This window comes from Typopeltis vanoorti, chromosome 23 (genome assembly GCF_054136105.1).
Source record: "Typopeltis vanoorti isolate ZY-2024b chromosome 23, IOZ_Tvanoo_1.0, whole genome shotgun sequence".
Taxonomy (NCBI): Eukaryota; Metazoa; Arthropoda; class Arachnida; order Uropygi; family Thelyphonidae; genus Typopeltis; species Typopeltis vanoorti.
In genome coordinates this window covers 64,513,846-64,541,036 of record NC_143571.1, presented here as the reverse complement: position 1 = coordinate 64,541,036, position 27,191 = coordinate 64,513,846, and the positions used below count along the sequence as shown (strand labels likewise).

Genomic DNA, 27,191 nt, shown 5'->3' with positions numbered 1-27,191 from the left:
AGTTTGAGACAGGAACCAAACCTTGGAGATTCAGTGGCAAGCCCTGAAAAAAACATTGATTCATTCAGCCAGAGAGACATGTGGTGAGGTTGTGTGCAAGGATAGAAATATCAGGACTCCATGGTGGACACAGGAAGTTAAAGAGGCAATGAAGGAAAAGAAGAAATCATACTAAAAGTTCCTGGCAAATAAGTCAGCTTGTGCTCTTAGAGATACAGAGCCAAATGTAAGAATGTTAAATACTGTGTAAACCTAGCTAAACAAAAGTAATGGGAAGACTTTGGTAAGAACATAGAAAATAAAAATCAAGAAAGTGGCAAGATATTCTGGAGGTGTTGAAGCTCAGAAATGGAGGAAAGTGTGCTGTAAAAGGAATTAGAGATGACAAAAGTGACATGAAAACTGAGGAAAAAGATATCCTTGAATTATGGAGTAATTACTTTGAAAAATTGCTAAATGAAACAATCAGTGACAGCCTAGTGGTTAAAAAAACACTGACCAGGCTTGCAATCAGGAATACATACTGAGAAACGCTGCTACCATCATCTACACCAACGGCATCTACCGCTGACCAGCACCACTAGTATTTTCACAGACAATTACATGCATCCATGCCCATGGTGGGATTTGAACCCACAGCCTTCTGGCTGGAGAGCGGGTACGCTAACCACTCGGCCAATCAGGCCGGCTTGATACTGTTGTTATACAAGCTACCTTATTTATATAAGTTAATTTAAACAACAAAATTACATGATAACCACAGTAATTAACGTTGATGAAATGAAAGCACAGATATTTGGTACAGATATCTCTGAACGTATTGGTAGAATTTTGAAGAAGTATCACCTTATTCCCACATATTTTCCTATCGATAAAATTTCTCAACTTTTGCCATCTACAAAAGACAAACTGTTCAGCTCTATTATTAGCTGGCATTTACCATATAGTTTGGGCAGACAAGCTATTCTGTGGAAAAAAGAATTAATGTGAAAGAAAGAATGAATTAATATTAATGAATCAGTATTATATTGAATACACGAAACCTCAAAAGTCTGATTTGGCAGAACATAGTATTCATATGATAGTACTACATGAAAAACTTACATCACCATTAATATCTACACATTTCCTCCAAATCAATCTGCTACCTGTCCAGACTCCAACATTATCAGATCTTATATTTCTGTCTTCTTAGGCACTTTTTACCATATCAATCCACCTATATCTTGGTCTTCCTCTGGGTCTCTTTCCTGACAACCTGGCAGAGAACACTTGTTTTGCTAATCTTTCCTCTCCCATTCTGTTTAAGTGACCATACCACCTGAGATTAGCTCTACTGAAACATTCCTGGATGCCAACAATGTCATGTTCTTTCCTAATAGCCTCATTTTTAATATGATATTGCCATTGATGCCATCTGTTCACTAATCTTTCTGCCCTAATCTTTCACAGGACTCTCATACCTGCAGTCTCTAGGCTTTGGTCAAGTGTTTTACTTCTGACCCAGCTCTCAGATCCATAAGTTAAAACTGGTGTGTGAAAACTGTCTTGTATACAGCTAATTTAGTGTTCTGACTAATTTCTCTCTTATTCCATATGAATTTATTCAATTGACTTCCTACAATACCAGCTTTATTGATTCTGTTGTCTATTTCTATATTTAATTTACCATCTTCAGTAAAAATTGTGCCTAAGTAGCTGAAATGTTTTACTTGTTCCATAGGTTCCCCATTCAAAACACAGGTGACATTTTCAATGATTCTACCAATTTTCATTGTATTTGTCTTTTTATTGCTGACCTTCATACCATATCTATTACAACAGTTATTCAATTTAGTCTGGGAATTTTGCAAACTTGTAGTGGATTTATTTAGAAGTATAACATCATCTGCATAAAGCAAAGAGCTGACATTAACATCTCCAATTTTGATATCATGTTTAATACCACTTTCCTTCATAATGTGATCCATATAGATAATGAATAACAGAGGGAATAATGTACATCCTTGTCTCACACCAGATTTAACATTAAACCATCTTCCTGTACTTCCTTCAATTCTAACTGCTGACTTGCAACTCAAATAGGAAACATTATTGCTGATATTGATATCTTCATTAGCTTTGGATACAAAATTATACAGTAAATTTGAATGCAAAGTGATGATCATTTTGTTTTGGCTGGGCAGAATTAAAATAATGAGTTGCATGCAAGCTAAGTTGTATGTAATATTTACTTCTGTTACTTTTACCTACTTTACACAGTTACTTTTAGCCTTTGCCTACTTTTGCATACAACTTAGCTTGCATACAACTCAGAATGGGAAACTGGACAGTGAGACTTATTTGTGTTTGTAATCCCCACAAAAGGTTGTACAAAAAAGAAATGAAGGTGAAGGATTTTTTTTTCAAGGCATTAGAGAATGAAAGTAGCACAGAGAAAAAGGAAAAGTTCTTCCTTATTGAAGATCTAAACAACAGAGTAATGATTAATAGATATATATAGAAATGTTTTCGGAAAATTTTTAGAAAAGAACAAAACTAATAGTAAATAAGTACTTGCTGGATTTCTGCTCCAGCATAAAGACATGCACAAATTCACTTGAGAAGATGTAAGAAATAAGGAAAATGGCTCGTTGGTATTAACCTTCTTTTATGTTTTTTGATGTGTTATAAATAAAATTTTGAGTCATTTTGTAAAATGTATTCTTGTGGCAGATTGTGATAAAAAAAAAAAAAGTTGACTGCTACTTTATATGTTTCTGATTTACTTTTACTTTATCTATCTATAATAATAATATGATTAAGTAGACTACATTTCTTCATACTATGTGTTTCAGTAAGGAAATACCATAAGTAGACATATTTCTTAAAACTGGCATAATAAAAAATGCCTGGTTCATAAACCAGGCATTCTGTTAAGACCAGTTGTAGACTGTATAGGTTGTCCCACTTATAAAATTCCAAAATTTTTATGAAATTTACTCACTTCTTCAACTAGAAGAACTGCTACTTACATAAAAAATTTGTTGGATTTTATTATTATTATTATTATTATTTTGGGTGACTCCAGGAGTCCTTAGACTCATCGAGGGAGGCCCTAAACATCATGTCCACACAACTATGCGATTACATTCTCACAGTATCTATCATACCTTGCCTTGAACTCATTCACCGTCATAGCACCACAACAGACTCTGGCAGCTTATTCCACTCATTTACCACTCTAAAAGTAAAGAACCCTGCTATCACACTCTTGCCCAGCTTCCACAGGTGTCCCCTAGTTCTCCCACCACCAGTCCTGATCTCAAAAATATCCTCTGAATTAATCCTATAGAATCCCTTTAGCAGTTTGAATGTCTCAATCATATCTCCCCTTTTCTGCCTATCGACTAGTTTCTGCAACCCACAAATCTTCAACCTGTTCTCATATGGTTCATTCCATAGACCTGTTATCATCTTAGTCACTCGCCTCTGGATCCTCTCCACCTCCTCCCCATCAAGAAGGAACCGAGGTGACCAAATCTGGGCACAGTAGTCGAGATGAGGTCTTATCAAGGCTTGGTACAGAGGTACAATAACTTGCTTATCTCTGCTCGTCAAGGTATTTTTCAACAACCAAGTGAGTTGATGAGCTGATTTAGCTACTTTTGCAATGTGCCCCCTAAACTTCATCTCCCTATCCGCCAACACTCCCAAGTCCCTGGCCTCATCAATCTCTTCGAGTACTGTTCCACCAATGTGGTATACTGCTGCTAATCTTTTCACCCCAAAATGCATAACCTTATATTTTGTCACATTAAATTGACATCCATTCTCCATAGCCCAGAACTCCAATCTATCTAAGTCATCCTGCAAGACTTTATTTTATTTCAAAGATTTTTGCAAGATTTTATTTTATTTCAAAAATAAAATTTCGGATCTTCATTTGGACGCTTCGGATATTATGATTAGTTTAGATGTTGTTTCATTATTTACCAGTGTTTCTTTATCTGACACCATTGAATTACTGCAACAAGAATTTCCTTTAGACATTGTTAAAATATTTGATTTTGTAATGCATTCTGGTTATTTTTGCTTTAAAAACAAGTTATATCAACAAATCAAAGGAACAGCAATGGGCAACCCTACTTCTCCTGCTATTGCCGACTTCTGTATGGAGCACTTGGAACAACGCATTTTTTGGCAGCATTTCACCTAGACCTACTCATTGGTTCAGATATGTAGGTGAACATTTTTGCTTGGAATGGCTCTTCTGATGAATTACAACAGTTTCTCTCTAAATTAAATGCACTTCATTCAAGGATCCAGTTCACCCTAGAAGTAGAAGTTAATAAGCAGTTAGTCTTTTTAGATCTTTTAATTCTTTGCCAACCAGATGGTAACCTACATTTCTCAGTCCATATGAAAGAGACTCATACAGGACATTATATCCATGCTGAATCTCATCACCATCCCAGTCAAAAGATGGGAACTATTAAAACACTGGTTCATCGGGCCCACTCCTTTTGTTCTCCAAAGAAACTATTATAGAAAGAATTTCAATATATTATTTCCTCTTTGCTATATAATGGATATAAGAATTCTTTCATCAAAAAAGCTTTAAGTAGTTTTGATATATCTTTCTCTTTAAATACAGAAGAAATAATGCATATTCCTATCTCTTATGTGCAAGGCATTAGTGAATGCATAGCAAAAATTTTAAAACCACTAAATATTTTTGTTGCCTTTTGACCCATCAGAAAAATCGCCACCTTTCTCACTTCTCCAAAGGACAAGCTTCCACATTTAAGTCATCAAGGTGTTTACCAAATTCCTTGCTCTTGTGGGTTATCTTATTTCGGACAAACAGGACGAACTGCTTTTATTCGGATAGAAGAACACAGGTTGTACATTCAATACCTTGAACCTGAACAGTCTGGACTTGCAGAGCATGTCATCAACACTGGACATAGAGTTCATTGGAACAAGACAAGAGTCCTTCACAAAAGTCGGTTCCGCATGGAACGGCTTTATAAAGAAACATGTGAAACTTTACTTCACTCTCCAAACTTAAACAGATCCAATGGTCTACATCTATCCCCTCCCCCTTTGTGGGAGATAGTACTTTTTAAATCAGCTAATCTTTCCTAACTTTTTAATTGTGTATATATATATATATGTATGTATGTTTTTTTTTTTTTTAATAATTTAGGAAACTTAATGACCTTTTTTTTTAGTTATCTTACAAGAGCTACTCGTAGGTGGCACCCTTTGGAATTGTCAGTTATTATTTAATTAGCCTTTTTACATGTGCTGAAGATGCCTGTGATACTCAGATGAAAATTCAACTAATAAATAATATTTTACATGAGTTAATTCCATTATTATAATTTTAAGTAATTCATACTATGTGATGAACACTATCCTCAAAAATTGGAACAATCCTTGCAAACTTTGTTTCAAAAGATATTATTCTCAATCCTGATGAGTCGCCAAAGAGGATCACATGTGAATTGGTTAACTGGAATGCATCTGTTTACCACCAGAGGAGAAATACCATGCTTTCATCATCATCAAGTTCCTGATATTTACCCTCAAGGCATATTCGGGATACTATGACAGCACTACATTGATTAAGTTTACATTATTATTAATCTCCTATCCACAATTTCACTTCAAATTAGTCTGTTACTTGTTAACATTCCAATATTGTCATATCTAACATTTTGTGCTTCTAAGGCACTTCTGACTGAATAGATACATCTAGACCTTCTATTCAGAGGAAGACCTAGGTCTTCCTCTGAGTCTCTTTCCTGCCATTTTGGCATCAAGAACTTGTTTTGCTTAACTTTCCTCACCCATTCTGTTTAAATGGCCATTGATTAACCCTTGATTAGCTCTGCTTACACATTCTTTAATATTAACAATGTCAAGTTCCTTTTCTAATATTTTCATTTTTAATATGATTCTGCTACTGATGCCATCGGTTCACTTCCCTAATTTTTCTCATAACCCTCATATCTGTGGTCTCTAGTCTTTGATCAAGTGCTTTATTCTAACTATCCCAATGGCTTTAACAGGCCTTTAAGGCCCACAACCTTCCAAGCATGCTTGGATTTCGTAACCGAAATACGAGGATAGAATGGTCACTCCTATGCCTCAAGGTATTCTTGGCTGTATCCCTGTGTGTTCACAGGGCCGGTTTGCCTGCTTGCGGGATGAAAAACACCAGATAAACTGGCGGAAAAAACCCTACTGCCCGCGCCCAAGACCGGCTAACTTGGCTATGGCTGAGGAAGATCCTTCAGCTCCTCACGTCTCCGACAGGAATCGAACCTAGGACACTCCTTCCCCAGGCATATGGTTGCGAAACGCAAAGCCACTAGGCTAACCACGCTTTATTCTAACTCAACTCATATCTATCACTTAAAAATTGGTTTGAACACTATCTTGTATACTGCTAGTTGGGTGTTTTGACTAATTTCTATCTTCTTCCATATGAATTTATTCATCTGGCTACTCATACCAGCTTTGCTTATTCATGATCTGTTTCTATACTTAATGTACCATCTTTACCAAAAACTGTGCCTAAATAGTTGAAATATTTTACCTGTTTTATAGGTTCTCCACTTATAATGCAGTTGAAGTTTTGTGTTCCTGCCTATTTTCATAATTTTGGTCTTTTTATTGCTGATTTTCATGCCAAATTTGTTATGGCTGTTATTCAATTTAGTTAGAGAATCTGGAGACTTCCACTAGATGTATTTAAAAGTACAACATCATCTCCATAAAGCAAAGAGCTAAGTTAGATACCTCCAATTCTAATTCAGATTTAATGCCATTTTCTTTCATAATGTGATCCATATAGATAATGAATAAGAGTGGAGATAATGTGCATCCTGCTCTTGCCCCTGATTTTCAATCCATCTTCCTATATTTCCTTCAGTTCTAACTGACTTACAACTTAAATGTAGGCTATGTATTGCTCTGTTTAAAATTCTATCTATCCCATATAATTGTCGTGTTTTGAAAAGTTTTTCTCTGGGCACATTGTCATATGCCTTTTTCATATCTACAAAACTCAAGTACAGATCCTTATCATATCCCGATGATTTCTCAACTATTTGTTGTAAAGTGAAAATCTGATCTTGACAACTTCTGTGTGGCCTGAACCCAGCTTGTTCTTCTCTAAGTTTCTCTTCGACAATCTTTCTCACAGTATTTTTAAATATGCTTGTATAAATATTACCTGGAACACTTAGCAGAGAAATTCCTCTGTAATTCTCACATTCATCCTTATTCCCTTTTTTATAGATGGGAAATTAGAGCTCAACTCCATCATCTGGAATTCAATCTTCTGACCAGACCCTCTGAATTATGTGGGTAGTCACTGCAAACTTTTATACCTCCACATTTCAGCATTTTCAGTTGAATATCATCTACTCAAGTTGCATTTTTATATTTCATGTTTTCGATAGCTTTTTTTTTTTTTTTACTTCAAGTATTGGTATGTACTCCTCTTTGCATTCCTCTTGAAAATGTTCTGTATGGTTCTGTCACTGCTTGTTTCATTTAACAGTCTTTCAGAGTAATTACTCCAGACATCTATCATAACTTTATCTTCAGTTTTCATGTCACCTATATCATCTTTGATTCCTTTTGCAGTACTCTTCCCTCCATTTCTAAGCTTTTTCAGCAGCGTCCAGAACATTTTGTCACCTTCCTGATATTTATTTTCTATATTCTTACTGAAGTTTTGTTTAGCTACTTTTACACATAGCTTAACTCTCTTACATTTTTCTCTATTCTTTTAGGACGTCTGCCAACTTATTTGCTAAGAACTTTTGGTATGCTTTCTTCTTTTCCAAGACTGCTTCTTTAACTTTTTGTGTCCTCCAAGGGGTTCTTATTTTTCTATCCTTACAACTTGACTAAATATCTCTCTAGCTGAATCAATCAATGTCTTCAGAGTTTGCCACTTAGAATCCAAGGTTTGGTTATTGTTTTCAGACTGCTTCATATTTTCTTCAATAATGCTTTATATAGTCAAGTCAAGTTTATCTGCAAAAGCTGTTCAGCTTTATTTCATTTTAAAAATTTTATGGAATTTACAACCGTGTTAAAAAACTTTTTATTATTATCCTGACGTTTCGATCTTCACATTAAGATCATCATCTGGAGCATACATAAGTATACAGAACAAGCTGAGTTACATCATTAACTGTAAGCTAGAGAAACAATGATTTGATCACATGTTATTCTACTGACGTGACCTCTGGTGAAAAATATATATATATATAAAAAAAAAATTTTTTTTTTTTTTTACATCAAGCTAAATTCTATTTTTACAATGACAGGGATAAACATTCTTTTAGATGGTTTTCTTTCAGAAACAATTAGTGTCCTATTTTTAGTATTACAATTCTTATTTTTGATTTACAATACTGGATTTTCTAATAGTCCTGTTTATAGTTGTTCTTGGTGAGGAAGGGCAAATATATACCTTCCAAATGTTTGGGATTTTTAAACCATCATTGTTGTTCAGATTGGGGTGGTTGCTGATAATCTCACAGGCTTCCTTGAATTTCCTTTCATACCATGTTCTCTTGTGATGTAGACAGCTGGTGGTTCAGCTTTAATGCTGTTTAAAACTTTCTTCCATACTGTTCTTTTCAATGTAACATTAATTTTTTTATCTTGCTCAGCACTAAGTAATGATCACATCCAATTTCATCTCTGTACATTCTTCTATCTCTAACCATCATGAAGATATCACTATTAACAATGACGTGGTAATGAGGTTTTTCTTATTTCTTCTGTCTTCTCTCCATGTGAACTTGTGCTCATCTTTATGTTAGAACATAAAGGTGCAGGACAAGGACTAGTAATGACAAGTCCTTGTCCTGCACAGAAATCCATCAAATATTTACCATTATTATTAGCTTTACCTTTTTTTTTTCCAGATTTTCCCAAAACATTTCTTATGTGTTTGGTGGGTTAATTTCCTACTTTCCTGTTTAGATATCCAACAAGGAACACTTTTTCCATTTTCCTTAGGTCAGCTGCTTGTCTAATATTCTAATAATATGCTACCAGCTATATGCTACCATACTAGGGAGATGATTATGAGCAAGGTGGTATCCCATTGCCTTCCTTGCCATACTATATCCTATGACTGTATCCTGTGTGTTCACGTGCTGGTTTGCTTGGCGGAAAAAACCCTGCTGTCCATGCCCAAGACCAGGTAACTTGGCTATGACTGGTTCAGTATCAAGGAAAAACTTGCTCGAATGTGAATTGCATGAGCTCCGGAAGACTGAATTGTTTCTCTAAATATAGAAAACGTAAGAATAACTTTCATATTATGGCATTTTTTGAGAAAGGCAGTCCGTGTGCAAAGCTTACCTTATAAAACCGATAATTTTCCTAACTTTCCTTTTTGTTTAGTGAAATCTTCCCCATGAAGGATAATAAGTCTAATCTTTAGCGGTACTTGTGGCATAATTAACTGTCTACCATCATTCCAAGATCCTGAATGTCATCCTCTTCCTGAAGTATAGCTCCACCAATACAGTACGTAGCCTTATATCTCTGTATCCCAAAGTGTAAGACCTTGCATTTATTAATATTAAAACTGCAACCCCACTCATTTGTCCAAGCTAAAAATCTATTCAAATCTTCCTGTAGAGAATTAACATCAGCACTACTCCTGATAATTCTACCTACCTTTCATCGTTGGCAAACATTTGAAGATCTCCATCAATCTACATGAAATATCATTAACAAATAAGTTTAACAGTAGGTACCCAAGAAGCAGAACTCTGAGGCATGCCACTAGTCACCTTCCTTTTCTGAGACACTGTTCCTCATACACAACTTACTGATAGCGTTCAGAAAGCAATCTTCAATCCATTTAACCAATCTGCTAACTAATCCCATCTTCTGCAGCTTATACACCAATATGTCATGTGGTAATCTATTGAATGCCTTTGCAAAGATAAAAAAAATCACTGTATATGAATCTCCCTTATCCAACATTTGTCGCCTTATCACAAAACAAGCAGATTGCTAAAACAAAACCTTCTCTTCATAAACCCATGCTGACCATCATAGAGATTCTTATGTCCAACAATCCTGTATTCTATTTCTAACCAATTTTTCCAACACTTTGATCACAATTATAGATATACAAATCAGTCTATAATTGGAAACTTCTGTTCTCAAACCATGTTTGTTGAGAGGTATTATTTTGCCTACTTTTCACTCCTTAGGAACCTATCCCACTGCAAGACTTTCATTAAATAACCAGGACAAAGGCATGGCTAATTCTTTTGCACATTCTTTAAAAATATGTGGTGATATGTTATTCATTCCCACAGCTTTATTAACATCTAACCAAAGCAACACTTGATACATCTAACTCTCATCATCATCATCATCGAATTCCTGACATTTACCCTCAAAGGGGGGGGGGGTGTACATGATATGATAGTACTACAAGGGAAGCAATGATTAGGAGAATTAAAGGTGAAAGAATCAGCTGATTCTTTCACATTTAATTCTCATGATCCTTACTTCCTTTCTACATGTTGCACAGCATCATTCACCCCACTATGATATACACTGATGAAGTGTTCATTAAATAATTACTATATCATTTGTTGTGGTTACTCTGCTACCATAACTATTCACAGTGTCAACCTGCCATAATTATTTTTTCTTTTGCTTGTCACATAGCAGAAAAATTCCCTTGGATTAGCGCTTTGACCTGACTGGCCAATCACCTCTCATATTCTACTTTATATTTTTTAACCATGCTTGTCACTTTTTCTTGCCTGTTGTTTATATTCTTCATGCATCTGTTCATTGAAAACTGTCTTGTACTTTCTCCGTAACTTCTTTTGTAACACTACTTGCTTGATTTCACTGTTCATTCATCTCACTCCTACTCTATTTATTCGCTTAACTTTTGGTATGCAGTTATGCATTTCTTCTGTTAGGTGCTGCCCAATCATTTCCCATGCACTGTTGATATCTTTTCTACACAATTCATCGACCCAATGTATTGATGCTAGTTGACTATGGAGCTTCTCATAATCCCACCTTATAGTTCCACATAAAGCTCTTCTTGATAACAACTTTTTCCTGTTTGAATCCTTTCAAATCAGTATCTCATAATTACTTTCACCAACAAGTGGCAGTGTTGATACCTCATTCACAACCACATCCTGTGAGGATATCACCAAATCTAACACTGATAAACCATTTGTTGCTTCCATCGCATGCTGTTTTAGATAGTTATCCCATAGAAACTCAACAAATTCACTCTCCTTGTTACTATATACTGTCTCTTCTTTCCAATCCACATTCCTCTAATTAAAATCTTCGATTAGCATCTTCATTTTACTTGACTAACTTAATTTGTCTAAACATTTCACAATCGAATCCCACTTTTGAGATGAAATCAATTATAAAAGATTGTTTAATTCAGAAAAACTGAGTAATTAGTTGTAGAAGATATGAGATGTTTTCTTCTGTTGGGAAAAGTCCCCATACTGCACCAAAACCTGGATTGAAAGAAAGTTCAAAGAATCCTGTGAAATGCTGAAACATGATCTAAATCTACACAACCTGCTTCAGGGTGATGAAAAAAAACTTGGGACTCATTTCATCTGGTGTCAGCTAACTTTCTCAAAAATGTCAGGGCAGAAAACTACAAGGAACTGGTTGAGGACTTGTTGTTTGTGTATCACAAACTTGGCTTAAAAATGCACTTGTTCCATTCCCACTTGGATTTCTTCACTGACAACTGTGGCATGGTGAACGTTTCAGAAAATCGCAACAGTACCAGAATGGAGAAACGATACCAAGGAAAGTGGTCCACTTCCATGTTGTCTGACTACTTTTGGACGCTTGCATTTGCTACAGATGATCCTGAGGAGCTATACAAGCAACATCGGACATTTACCAGTATATGTGATAAATACGTATTATGCTGTTATATAAGAAACAATTGCAGATCTCTCACAAATTTTACTCAATTTTGTATTTTCATTGACATATTTCTGTTCATCACCATGAATCTATAAGAAAGGACTAAATTAATCTGGGGGCATGACTTTTGTAAAATTTTGTTGTCCATTGTTATTCCAAGAATTTGGAGGGACCCATTTTCAACCTTAATATGAGAGGACTTTAGAAATTGTTTAATATAGTTCTGCTGTACTGTTTTTATCATCTGTATATTATTATACTGATATATATGAAAAGTTTATATTAATTTTTAATTTTGTATATATTTTATTTAGTAATATTTCTATTTTATTTTTAATTTTTTTCATCACAGGTCAGACTAGGTTAAAAGGTTAACCAAGCATTTAGATTCATCTTACTTTTGTGTAGTGTCATGTAGCTTGTGTCCTGAACATATGTATGTTTTCCTAATGATGATCTTAATACACAGGTCAAAATTCATGTTAGAGGTTTAATGGAATATTAATAGCACTGAGAAAGGATTAAAACTAATTTTAATACTTCCAATATTTTGTCTCCGTCACAGAGACATCTTTGGAGATTACAAAAATTTTTTGTAACAACACACACACATGCAAATACAATACAAAGTGAAACTAAAGCCCTATCTAGGTGGTGCACCCTCTATGGGCATTTGCAGGTGGCCTGGGATGTAAAGAGGAATCTCTGATAATTAAAGTTTCCCAAATTTTGGGAAGTTTAATGCAACTGTATTTGTTTAAATTAGGTTGATTCCTGAGTGCAGATGCAAAGAATAGTCTTTCTTTTTTTTTAATTTATTATGGTGGAGCATGGTAGTTTTTTTCCATTAGAATCTGTGGGATGTATCCAAAACATGGTCTGCAAGGCCAGACTGACCATAATCATGTTTGCAGATGTAAGAACTGTGTTCTTCTAACCGGATGGATGCTGACCTGCCTGTTTGTCCAAAGTAGGCAAGTTTACAGGAACAATGTGCTCTATATACACCAGGCACTGAAAGAGGAGGGAGCTGGTCTTTAGTGGAGCGGATAAGGGTAGCAAGTTTACGGTGGGGCTTAAAAGCTGTGTGAAGGTTGTACTTTCTTAATAATCTGGCTATTTTTTCTGAAGTACCACGGATGTAAGGAATAGTGATGGCATTTCTGAAGAGATGGTCGGGGAATGGGGAAAGGCTTGATTATTTTTTTAATTTTGTAGTCATTATAGCCATTGGAAAGGAAGGTGTTGTGTATGTGTTTGAGTTCGGTTGACAGGGCAGTTTTACTGGAACAAAGATTGTGGGTTCTATTGGTCAGAGTTTTAATAATGGCATATTGCTGGGAGGGGTGGTGGTGGTGGGAGAGTTTTTAAGCCTCAACACACGTATTTTGATCATTCATGGTGATGAAATATCACGCAAAGCAAAACAATACAGTAAGTCGAAACTGCGCTTATCGAGGCTATTAAATCGGCTGGCCTTTTTAAAAAGATGTCGGGACTCAAGAGTTAATCATAACTGTGTTAGGCTTAAAACCAAATTTAAATCTAATAAAGCCCTCCGGATATACAAACGTGCTAGTCTGGCACTATTACAAGAGGAGATTACTGAAACTCGTGCCAGCCTAGCTACGACAAACACTGCTATTGTCTCATTAGACAGAGCTCTCCGCTATACTCAATCCTGAACTTTGGTCTATTCTCCTTAGTATCTCAGAAGCTTCCTCTCAAAAAGAATTCCAGAAAATAAAAAATAAGCACATCAAAAAGTTCAATATCCTTTGCAAATCTAAATCACTACCTGAAGTCCGCTCCATAGTGTAGTCAACCTATCTTCTAAAAGATTTAGCGAAGATGCCGTTAGTGCCCTAAGCCTCGGACACAATTTTGCCATCACACCTATGGAAGTTCCGGTATTGGATATTATGTACAACATCGAATGCAGAATCAGTCACTTAGCTCCAGAAACAGCCAATAACATCAGATTTGACGTAGCTAACATTCTCTCCCATTCTTCACCTCCTAAAGTTAATTTATCTTCCAGTCTGCCCTAAAAAAAAAAATTATGGAAAGAAAAAAGTATTGTCATCACCAGAGCTTATCAGCTCTGGTGATGACAATAGACGCCTCAGAATATAATCGGAAAATGGATATTGTTCTCCATAATCACTCTACCTACATACCACTGGAACACAATCCCACAAAAACTCAAGTTAAAAAATCTACTTAAAAATGTTTCTTCCTGGCCTTCTGACATTACAAAAAAACTCAAACCATTCTGTTTTCCCCCCCTGGATATACGGTTTACCCAAAATCCACAAACCTAATTCTCCCCTAAGACCTATAGTAGATGCCACCAATGCACCTTGCTGCAAATTATCAAAGTGGCTAGCTAACTCTTTGAAACCCCTCACTGGTCTTACCTCATCTTATGTAAAAAACTCCATCCATTTTAAAAACTTAATTGAAAATCTTACTTTAAATAATACAGATATATTAGTCAGCTTTGATATAATTTCTTTGTTTACAAATATTCCCCTAATTGGCACCTTAACATTCTTAAACAATGTCTTTCCTTCTGATATCTTAGAGCTCTTTTCCTTTGCCATCAACTCTGGTTATTTCTCTTGGAAGAACAAAATCTACAGACAGATAAAGGGAACTACCATGGTTCCCTCTCACCTCCTCTTGCCAATTATTACACGGAAAATTTTGAAACACGAGCTATTGACTCTTCCCCTCTAAAACTTTCTATCTGGCTAAGATATGTAGATGATGTGTTCTCTATTTGGTTCAGACACATTAGATTCCTTCCTCAGTCACCTCAATAGTCTACATCCAAGAATCCAGTTTATGATGAAAAAGGAAAATAACAATAGTTTACCCTTCCTAGACACCTTATTAACACGCCATACTAATGGTAACCTTTCTTTCTCTGTATATAGAAAACCTACTCACACAGGCAGATATATTCACAAACTCTCCCACCACCACCCCTCCCAGCAATATGCCATTATTAAAACTCTGACCAGTAGGGCCCACAATCTTTGTTCCAGTAAGACTGCCCTGTCAACCGAACTCAAACACATACACAACACCGTCCTTTCCAATGGCTATAATGACTACAAAATTAAAAAAATAATCAAGTCCTTCCCCATTCCCTGACCATCTCTCCAGAAGGACTTCAGAAATGCCATCACTATTCCTTACATCCGTGGTACTTCAGAAAAACATAGCCAGATCATTAAAAAAGTACAACCTCCATACAGCTTTTAAGCCCCACCGCAAACTTGCTACCCTTATCCGCTCCACTAAAGACCAGCTCCCTGCTCTTTCAGTGCCTGGTGTATATAGAGTACCTTGTTCCTGTAAACTTGCCTACTTCGGACAAACAGGCAGGTCAGCATCCATCCGGTTAGAAGAACACAGTTCTTACATCTGCAAACACGATTATGGTCAGTCTGACCTTGCAGACCATGTTTTGGATACATCCCACAGAATCTCCTGGAAAAAAACTACCATGCTCCACCATAATAAATTAAAAAAAAAAGAAAGACTATTCTTTGCATCTGCACTCAGGAATCAACCTAATTTAAACAAATACAGTTGCATTAAACTTCCCAAAATTTGGGAAACTTTAATTATCAGAGATTCCTCTTTACATCACAGGCCACCTGCAAATGCCCATAGTGGGTGCGCACCACCTAGATAGAACTTTAGTTTCACTTTGTATTGTATTTGTGCGTGCGTTGTTTCAAAAAGTTTTCGTAACTGAAGATGGAGACAAAATATTGGAAGTATTAAAATTAGTTTTAATCCTTTCTCAGTGCTGTTAATATCCATTAAACCTCTAACATGAATTCTTCACAGCACTTAAGCCTCAACACACGTACACAGGTCAAAACATTGAATATTATTTTCTTAATTATCTTCTTCTTCCTTTGCGTCTAAGGCCTGTTACATTATGTATTAGGCATGGCCTATTACAATTCAAAACTGGAAATCCCACTGAATAGGTCGATCAATCCTTTTCCAGGAGTGTCCTATGTCTGTAGATGCATGTGTTCACGGGACAAGTTTGCCTGTTCTGGGGGACGAAAAACCTGAGTTTCCAGGTGAAAAAAACCTCCTACCTCTGTATGAGACTAGCTAACTCACCTTTCGTTGAAAGAAACCAGATAAAAGTTCCTAACATCACTGACAGGAATCGAACCCAGGTTTTTCTGACTAAAGGGCTTTGTCTATACCACCTGAGCTATGGAAGCTCTTTCTTAATTATAAGTAAAGTAATTATTCTAACACGAGTGTCGTGTCTCCATAAATTCTTCACTATGAATGCTGACCACCATGTAATTTTAAAAGAAAGAATTGTCATAAAAAATTATATTTAATGGTATGTGTTTTCTGCTTTGTGAAACCTTGGAATTCATGTATAAGGGTTCTAGAAATAACTTATGTATATGTTGTAGTACTAAATGAAATATTTTGATCAACTACTGTTACTGATATTCATCTGCATGTGCATAATTCCAAAATTATAAATTGTCTTATCTTACATTTAATTACTACAATTACTTTTTCAGAGGTGAAGAAAACTTATCTTTGCATATGGTTGCACTGTTTTGCTCTTTAGTTGATGTAAATGTGCCTTTGAGCTCAGTATTCAATTCTAACTTAATTCGTAAGCCAGAGGTAAGAATTTAGCTAAGTTAAGTAATACATTTTTTTAAAAATTTTTTCTTAAAATTCATGATTAGTAATAGTTCATTATAATTCATGATTAATGAACTCATGCACCATAATTTTTGATCAGTTAAATCTAATACAGAATGTAGTTTGGCTGGCTAAAATTCTTAGCTTACCTAATAGTGGAATATGCATCAAGAAGCCTGGCATTGGTAGTTTTAGGCTCTGTGGAAGTCACCTAACAGATTAAAATGGGATAAAATTATAGATAGAATGCTAGTAATAATTGTCATAATTTTCTTAATTATTTTTCAAGCAATATTGATGTATTACTGTCATACTGTTCTGCACACAATCCATTATGGTACCCACCATGAATTTGATGATTAATAATCTAATTCCATGTAATTCTTAGCAGCATTAAGATAAAATCATTTCATTACTTCATCATCATCATCAAATTCCTGCCATGTACCCTCAAGGGGTGTACAGGATATGACAGTACTACATGAAAAAATTACATCATTACTAACTTCCTATCTACAATTTTCCTCCAAATCAGTCTGTTACTTGTCAAGACTCCAACATTATCAGATCTTATATTTCTATCGTCTAAGGCACTTTGTACCATATCAATCCACCTATATCTTGGTCTTCCTCTGGGTCGTTTTCCTGACAACTTGGCAGAGAACACTTGTTTTGCTAATCTTTCCTCTCCCATTCTATTTAAGTGACCATACCATCTGAGATTAGCTCTGCTAATGCATTCCTGGATGCTGACAATGTCAAGTTCTTTCCTGATATCCTCATTTTTAATATGATATTGCCATTGATGCCATCTGTTCACGCCTCTAATCTTTCTCAGGACTCATATCTGCGGTCTCTAGTCTTTGGTCAAGTGTTTTACTTCTGACCCAGCTCTCAGATCCATAAGTTAAAATTGGTTTGAACACAGTCTTGTATACAGCTAGTTTAGTGTTCCGACTAATTTCTTTCTTATTCCATATGAATTTATTCAATTGACTTCCCACCATACCAGCTTTGCTGATTCTGTTGTCTATTTCTATATTTAGTTTACCATCTTCAGTAAAAATTGTGCCTAAGTAGCTGAAATGTTTTACTTGTTCCACAGGTTCTCCATTCACAACACAGTTGACATTTTCAATGATTCTGCCTATTTTCATTGTCTTTGTCTTTTTATTGCTGACCTTCATACCATATCTATTACAACAGCTATTCAATTTAGTCAGAGAATCTTGCAGACTTGTAGCGGATTTATTTAGAAGTATAACATCATCCGCATAAAGCAAAGAGCTGACATTAACATCTCCAATTTTGATATCAGGTTTAATACCACATTTCTTCATAATGTGATCCATATAGATAATGAATAACACAGGGGATAATGTACATCCTTGTCTCACACCAGATTTAGCATTAAACCATCTTCCTGTACTTCCTTCAATTCTAACTGCTGACTCACAACTCAAATAAAGACTAAGTATTGCTTGATATAATGCCCCATTGACACCATATAGCTGCAGCGTATTGAATAGCTTCTCTCTTGGCACCTTGTCATATGCCTTTTCCAAATCGACAAAACTTAAATACAGATCTTTGTTATATTCCCATGCTTTCTCGACTATTTGTCGTAAAGTGAAGATCTGATCCTGACAGCCTCTATTTGGCCTGAATCCAGCTTGTTCTTCACCAAGCTTTTCTTCCACAATTCTTCTCAACCGTTTCTCAAGTATACTTGCATAGATCTTGCCAGGAACACTCAGTAGGGAAATACCTCTGTAATTCTCACATGCAGTTTTATATCCCTTTTTATATATGGGTACTATGAGAGCTCTACTCCAATCATCGGGAATTCGTCCCTCTGTCCAGGCTTTCTGAACTATGCAGTGCAGCCACTGTAAGACTCTTATACCACCATACTTCAGCATTTCTGGTCGAATATCATCTACTCCTGCTGCCTTTCCACATTTCAAGCCTTTGATGGCTTTTTCTACTTCAAGTATGGATATGTATTCCTGACTGCATGCCTGGTCAGTGTTTTTTATCACTGTGCTGTCATCACTGCTTGTTTCATTTAGCAGTTTTTCAAAGTAATTACTCCATACTTCAAGGATATCTTTTTCTCCTGTTTTCATTTCACCTTTATCATCTCTAATTCCTTTTACAGCACTCTTTCCTCCATTCCTAAGCTTCTTCAACAACCTCCAGAATATTTTGCCACCTTCTTGATATTTATTTTCTATATTCTTGCCAAAGTCCTCCCATGACTTTTGCTTAGCTAGTTTTACACACTGTTTAGCTTTCTTACATTTGTCTCTGTATTCTGTAAGAGTAAAAGCTGACTTATTTGCCAGGAACTTTTGTTTTCATTTTCTTTTCAATAATATTTCTGTATTTTTGTCTACAGTTCACATCTAAGAGCTGCTCAACTTTTATTCGCTTTAAAACTTTCTTACATGTTATTCTTTTCAATATGAAATTCAATTTTATCCTGCTCAAGACTAAATAGTGATCACTTCCAATTTCAAATCCTCTTTGCGCTCTGGTGTCCTGAACCAGGGAGAAAACATCACTATCAACAATAACATAGTCAATGAGACTTTTCTTATTCCTAGCCTCTTCTCTCCATGTGAATTTGTGCACATTTTTATGTTGGAACATGGTGTTAGTAATAACCAGTCCATGTCCTGAGCAGAAATCCAACAGATATTTGCCATTATTATTAGCCTTGCTCTTTTCTCCAAATTTTCCCAAAATATTTTTGTATGTCTCACAATCATTTCCTACTCTACTATTTAGATCCCCAACAAGGACCAACTTTTCCTTTTTCATCGTTTCAGTTGCTTTTTCTAAAGCCTCAAAAAATTCCTCCACTTCTACCTTAGTAGAACCTTCTGTGGGACCATAGGCACAAATAAGTCTCATTGTCCAGTTCCCCATTCTCATATTTGCCCACATTACTCTACTTGAGACTGACTGCCATTAAAGAAGATTAGCCTCGTATTTTGTGTTGAATACTATGGCTACTCCTTCTTTTCCTTGATTGTCATTGCCTGAATATAACATTTTGTATTTATTGCTCAGAAAGATCTCACCAGTTTTGGTCTTTTTTGTTTCAGTCACCCCTATTATGTCGATCTGGTACTTATCTAATTCCTTAGCTAGCTCCATTTCTTTGCCATTCAGGCTTCTTACGTTGATAGTACCGATCTTTAACTCTGGTGATGTTGAGTTGGGGTTTGTTTTCAGATTTGTTCCAGTAGCTGACTTTTTAGCTGTTCGCCCTGGTTCCCTGGCGAAAACAATGGGGGCCTTGTTTAACCGGGCGACGCCCCAGCCGGCATGAAATTTTGTCATGTTGTACCATAATTTTTTATTTTGGTTTAACCAATAAGAATACAATTTGGTCAGCTAAATCCCAAATTGCCAGCCCATCCTCGTTCGTTCAGTATCAAAGTAGATACCCAACAGGGTGCACCACGAGAAGGTGAGGATTGGAAATTAGGTCAGAAGCCCTGGTCGGTTCTCCGCATTCTTTTAAAGGCTATGTGGAGGTCTCCTCTCAGTTATACAGCTTTGACCCTTACTTTGCTACTTTTAAAAGATTAAAACAAATTCATCATATTTGATGAATAATATTAAAAATTTAACACTTCAAAGAAATATGATCTTAATATTTTTTTCATATTTCAATTAAGTTCCTGGTTTTCTAACTGTGAATTCTAATTTTAAAAGTGTAGTGATTTTGTGCAAACTGGTAAAAATAAAACACTGAGCTAATTTGCTGTTTTGCTATGAGGGGTATAAAGATATTTTGCATCAGAAAAAATATAGTATTAACTCTTAATAAGGGAACACTATGAGTAGACATATAAATACAAAATTAATGATGGAAAACTCACATAAAAAGATTTTTTAATAGTATGATTTTCGCCTGTGTGTCACAGTCATCTTCAGTACATTTTAAGCTCAAATTAAACAATAACTGACAATTCCAAAAAGCGCCACCTAAGTAACTAGTGTAAGATAACTAAAAAGGTCAATAATAAAAAAAAAACACCATATGTACAATAAAAAGTTAGGAAAGATTAGCTGATTTGTAAAGTACTATTTCCCATGAAGGGGATAGACGTAAACCATCGGATCTGTTTAAGTTAGGAGAGTGGAGTAAAGTTTCACATGTTTCTTTATAAAGCCATTCTATGAGGAACTGACTTTTGTGAAGGACTCTTGTATTGTACGTATGTTTTTTTTTTTTTTTTTTTTTCCCCAAGGAAATTTTATTGAACTTTTTAGTTATCTTACACAGAGGAGGGAGGACGAATATGTGGGAAGAAGGGTCATGCAAATGGATGTGCAAGGAAGGAGGAAGCGTGGGCGGCCAAAGAAGAGATGGAGGGAGCTGGTAGAAGAGGACTTGAGGATGAAGAACTTGTATGTGTTGACAGCCCAAGACAGGAGGATGTGGAGGAGACTCATTATTAACAGAGACCCCACTTAAGTGGGAGAAGCTGCAGAAGAAGAAGAAGAAGCTACTTAGGTGGCGCTTTTTGGAATTGGCAGTTATTGTTTGATAGGATACCACATGGAATTCTAATCAGTAAACTGCACATATGAGAATGGATATAGGGTTGGTGAGATGGATTGGAGGGTGGTTGATTGAGAGATATAAGAGAGTGGTTTATTCAGGAGTAGAGTCCAAAAGACGGCCTGTGACTAGTGGTGTGCTGCAGGGTTCTGTTCTTGGACCACTACTGTTTAATTCGTTCATTAACGATATAGGAAAGGATCTGAGAGGAACTGTGCATCTGTTTGCGGATGATGCAAAGTTAGGTAGAGTAGCAGTGAATGCTCAGGATGTCAAAATTTTGCAAGATGATTTGGATAGTTTAAAGGACTAAACTAAAGAGAATGGATGTCAATTTAATGTGGAAAAATGTAAGGTTTTGCATTTTGGGGTGAAAAGATTAGCAGCAGTATATCACATTGGTGGAACTGTACTCCAGGAGATTGACGAAGCCAGGGATTTGGGAGTTCTTAAGGGTCAAAGCTGTATAACTGAGTGGAGACCTCCACATAGTCTTTAAAGGAATGTGGAGAACCGACCAGGGCTTCTGACCTAATGTCCAATCCTCACCGTCTCGTGGTGCACCCTGTTGGGTATCTACTTGGATACTGAATGGGCTGGCAATTTGGGATTTAGCCGACCAAATTGTATTCTTATTGGTTAAACCAAAATAAAAAATGATGGTACAACATGACAAAATTTCATTCCGGCTGGGGCATCGCCCGGTTAAACAAGGTCCCTGTTGTTTTCGCCAGGGAACCAGGGAGAACAGCGAAAAGTCAGCTACTGGAACAAATCTGAAAACAAACCCCAATTCAACATCACCAGAGTTAAAGATCGTTACTATCAACGTAAGAAGCCTGAATGGCAAAGAAATGGAGCTAGCTGAGGAATTAGATAAGTACCAGATCGACATAATAGGGGGTGACTGAAACAAAAAAGACCAAAACTGGTGAGATCTTTCTGAGCAATAAATACAAAATGTTATATTCAGGCAATGACAATCTAGGGAAAGAAGGAGTAGCCATAGTATTCAACACAAAATACAAGGCTAATCTTCTTGAATGGCAGTCAGTCTCAAGTAGAGTAATGTGGGCAAATATGAGAATGTGGAACTGGACAATGAGACTTATTTGTGCCTATGGTCCTACAGAAGGTTCTTCTAAGGTAGAAGTAGAGGAATTTTTTGAAGCTTTAGAAAAAGCAACTGACACAATGAAAAATGAAAAGTTGCTCCTTGTTGGGGATCTAAATAGCATAGTAGGAAATGAATGTGAGACACAAAAATATTTTGGGAAAATTTGGAGAAAAGAGCAAAGCTAATAATATCTGTTGGATTTCTGCTCAGGACATGGACTGGTTATTACTAACACCATGTTCCAACATAAAAATGTGCACAAATTCACATGGAGGGAAGAGGTTGGAATAAGAAAAGTCTCATTGACTACGTTATTGTTGATAGTGATGTTTTCTCCCGGGTGCAGGACACCAGAGTGTACAGAGGATTTGAAATTGGAAGTGATCACTATCTAGTCTTGAGCAAGATAAAATTGAATTTCATATTGAAAAGAATAACATGTAAGAAAGTTTTAAAGCGAATAAAAGTTGAGCAGCTCTCGGATGTGAACTGTAGACTAAAATACACAAAGATTATTGAAAAAAAAAATGAAAGAGTTTGAGAACAGGAATCAAACCTTGGAGATTTAGTGGCAATCTCTGAAGAAAACATTGATTGATCTGCCAGAGAGGCATATGGTGAGGTTGTCTGTAAGGATAAAAAAATCAGTACTCCCTGGTGGACACAGGAAGTTAAAGAGGCAGTGAAGGAAAAGAAGAAAGCATATCAAAAGTTCCTGTCAAATAAGTCAGCTTGTGCTCTTAGAGAATATAGAGACAAATGCAAGAATGCTAAACACTGTGTAAAACTAGCTAAACAGAAGTCATGGGAGGACTTTGGCAAGAACATAGAAAATAAATATCAAGAAGGTGGCTAAATATTCTGGAGGTTGTTGAATAATCTTAGGAATGGAGGAAAGAGTGCTGTAAAAGGAGTTAGAGATGATAAAGGTGACATGAAAATGGGAGAAAAAGATATCCTTGAAGTATGGAGTAATTACTTTGAAAAACTTCTAAATGAAACAAGCAGTGATGACAGCATAGTGGTAAAAAACACTCACCAGGCATGCAGTCAGGAATACATATCCATACTTGAAGTAGAAAAAGCCATCAAAGGCTTGAATTCTGGAAAGGCAGCAGGAGTAGATGATATTAGACCAGAAATGCTGAAGTATGGTGGTGTGAGAGTCTTACAGTGGCTGCACTGCATAGTTCAGAAGGCCTGGACAGAGGGACAAATTCCCGATGATTGGAGTTGAGCTCTCATAGTACCCATATATAAAAAGGGATATAAAACTGCATGTGAGAATTACAGAGGTATTTCCCTACTGAGTGTTCCTGCCACGATTTATGCAAGTATACTTGAGAAACGGTTGAGAAGAATTGTGGAAGAAAGCTTGGTGAAGAACAAGCTGGATTCAGGCCAAATAGAGGCTGTCAGGATCAGATCTTCACTTTACGACAAATAGTCGAGAAAGCATGGGAATATAACAAAGATCTGTATTTAAGTTTTGTCGATTTGGAAAACGCATATGACAAGGTGCCAAGAGAAAAGCTATTCAATACGCTGCAGTTATATGGTATCAATGGGGCATTATATCAAGCAATACTTAGTCTTTATTTGAGTTGTACAGGAGGATGATTTAATGTTAAATCTGGTGTGAGACAAGGATGTACATTATCCCCTCTGCTATTCATTATCTATATGGATCACATTATGAAGGAAAGTCGTATTAAACCTGATTTCAAAATTGGAGATGTTAATGTTAGCTCTTTGCTTTATGCAGATGATGTTATACTTCTAAATAAATCCGGTACAAGTTTGCAAGATTCCCTGACTAAATTGAATAACTGTTGTAATAGATATGATATGAAGGTCAGCAATAAAAACACAAAGACAATGAAAATAGGCAGAATCATTGAAAATGTCAACTGTGTTGTGAATGGAGAACCTGTGGAACAAGTAAAACATTTCAGCTATTTAGGCAGGATTTTTACTGAAGATAGTAAATTAAATAGAAATAGACAACAGAATCAGCAAAGCTGGTATGGTGGGAAGTCAATTGAATAAATTCATATGGAATAAGAGGGAAATTAGTCAGAACACTAAATTAGCTGTATACAAGACAGTGTGGTGTTCAAACCAGATTTAACTTATGGATCTGAGAGCTGGATCAGAAGTAAAACACTTCACCAAAGACTAGAGACCACAGATATGAGAATCCTGAGAAAGATTATAGGCATGAACAGATGGCATCAATGGCAATGTCATATTAAAAACGAGGATATTAGGAAAGAACTTGATATTGTCAGCATCCAGGAATGCATTACCAGATCTAATCTAAGGTAGTATTGTCACTTAAACAGAATGGGCGAGGAAAGATTAGCAAAACAAGTGTTCTCTGCCAGGTTGTCAGGAAAAAGACCCAGAGGAAGACCAATATATAGGTGTATTGATATGATACAAAGTGCCTTAGACGATAGAAATATAAGATCTGATAATGTTGGAGTCTTGACAAGTAACAGACTGATTTGGAGGAAAATTGTAGATAGGAAATTAATAATGATGTAATTTTTTTCATGTAGTACTATCATATCCTGTACACCCCTTGAGGGTACATAGCAGGAATTTGATGATGATGATGGGATTTGGGAGTGTTGGTGGATAGGGAGTTGAAGTTTAGGGGACAAATCACAAAAGTGGCACAATCAGCTCATCAAATCACTTGGTTGCTGAAAAACACTTTAACGAGCAGCGACAAACAAGTTATTGTTCCTCTGTGTCGACCCTTGATAAGACCCCATCTAGACTACTGTGCCCAGATATGGGTGCCACGGTTTCTTCTCGATGGGGAGGAGGTGGAGAGGATCCAGAGGCAAGTGACCAAGATAATGGAAGGTCTATGGAATGAACCGTATGAGAACAGGTTGAAGATTTGTGGGCTGCAGAAATTGGTTGATAGGCAGAAAAGGGGTGATATGATCGAGACATTCAAATTACTGAAGGGTTTCTATAAGATTAATTCAGAAGATATTTTTGAGAATAGGACTGGTAGCGGGAGGACTAGGGGCCATCCATGGAAGCTTGGTAAGCGTGGTTAGCAAGGGTGTTAGAGCTAGGTTTTTTACTTGGAGAGTGGTAAATGAGTGGAAGAAGTTGCCAGAGTCTGTTGTGGGTGCCATGACTGTAAATGAGTTCAAGGTGTGAATGTTGAATAGTTGTTCTTGACATGATGTTGGGCCTCCCCTTGATGAGTCTAAGGACTCCTTGGAGCTGCCCGTAATAATTGTTTAATTTGAGCTTAAAATGTACTGAAGATGCCTGTGACACACATGCAAAAATTATACTATTAAATAATCTTTTTACTTGAGTTTTCCGTCATTAATTTTGTATTTAAATATAGTATTGATATTAGCAACTACTGTATTTACAAGCATTTGAAAGTTTTTGTGACTGTTTACATTATCTCACATTGTGCCCTTGCATTTTTCACCATGGATATAACTGTAGATTGTAGGTAGTATAAATTGTTTTTTGTATGTTAATTAATGGGCATGCTTTCCATGCCAAATTTATTGACTCAAAGAGTCAGTACGTCCTCCATTCATGGATAAAGTAGTAAATCAGTTTCTGAAGAAACTGATTTACTGCTTTATCCATGATAAACCTCATGATCAGTTTCTGAAGAAACTGATTTACTGGTTTATCAGATGTCTGATCAGATGATGAATAATCATCCTGCTGCTGCTAACTGTGCTATGTTGTACCATCAACTTCAACTTGAAGAGGACACTCTTCAAGTTGAAGTTATCATCATATTTGGATTTGGGTCTGGGCACTCTCTGTGTGGAAGTCATATCCATAAGTCATCCATCCCTATTGCTTGCTCCTGTTGTTAAGATTTTACCAACATACTAACATGGACGACAACATAAAAAAATTATAGTGCCGTTGTGTTTAAAATCAATCTTTCACAAAAACCAATAAAAAAGTTTCACACTTTTCACTTTCAAAAAATATTAAAATTGTAACAAAAAATGCAAATAATAGTACAAAAACATGTTCAAAATCCAACAAAATAACAGAACTATGTAAAAAAACTAATACTTCGGCATAGACTTTGACAAAATCCAGATGTGCTTAATACCAACATTAGTGATATGCACCACCACGTAGATGTACAAACCTGATTTGATATTCATCACTGAGACCGGCATTCTCTATAACTACAGCTCACCTAAATTTTCCACAGTCAATCATGCAGCTGTCTAAAAGAAATGTGAAAACTTGCACTTTTTGTTGGGTGACCTATCCCAAATGTGATCGGACCTGGAATCTCCTTTATGATCTGCTTTGTCTCAAGATTTCCTGGAGTCATTTTGTTGCTCTGCTATCCTAATTCTGATGATTATGCTGATTACTATCTCTGAAAGTTGATCACATTCAGTCTAATCATCCAAACAGTGAAATAATCTTTCTTGGAGATTTCATTGTCCACAATTCTGTTTGTGCCCTTTCTCTAAGTCCATCAGCCAAACTGGGAGAGACACCAATATTTCAAAACTTGTGAATCTACCTACGAGAGTACCCGACAATTCCCATTATTCTCCTAATACCTTTGACCTTTTCTTAACCTTCTCTTCCTCTAAATGCACTATTGATTTTAGCTCTCCTCTTGGCAACTCTGATCATAATCTTGTCCATCCTTCTCTCAACTAATTTTAGCATCATAATCTGCAGCACTGCAATGGTGCTGATTTGCATTGTGTTCAGAATTGTTATACCTCTCTTTCATGGTTTGATTATTGCTTTCACTTTCCTGATCCAAGC

At 36.1% G+C, this 27,191-nt stretch overlaps 1 protein-coding gene across 4 annotated transcripts in view; it reads left to right on the top strand.

The window, feature by feature from the left end:
- The window catches only part of LOC150093914 (unhealthy ribosome biogenesis protein 2 homolog), a 393,653-nt gene that overhangs the window by 95,489 nt on the left and 270,973 nt on the right, over nt 1-27,191 (top strand). For all 4 annotated transcript variants that reach the window (XM_090412865.1, XM_090412866.1, XM_090412867.1 and 1 more), the window contains one exon: nt 16,554-16,662. In XM_090412865.1, the coding sequence (XP_090268991.1) occupies nt 16,554-16,662 (109 nt within the window). The remainder of the gene's footprint in view (nt 1-16,553; nt 16,663-27,191) is intronic.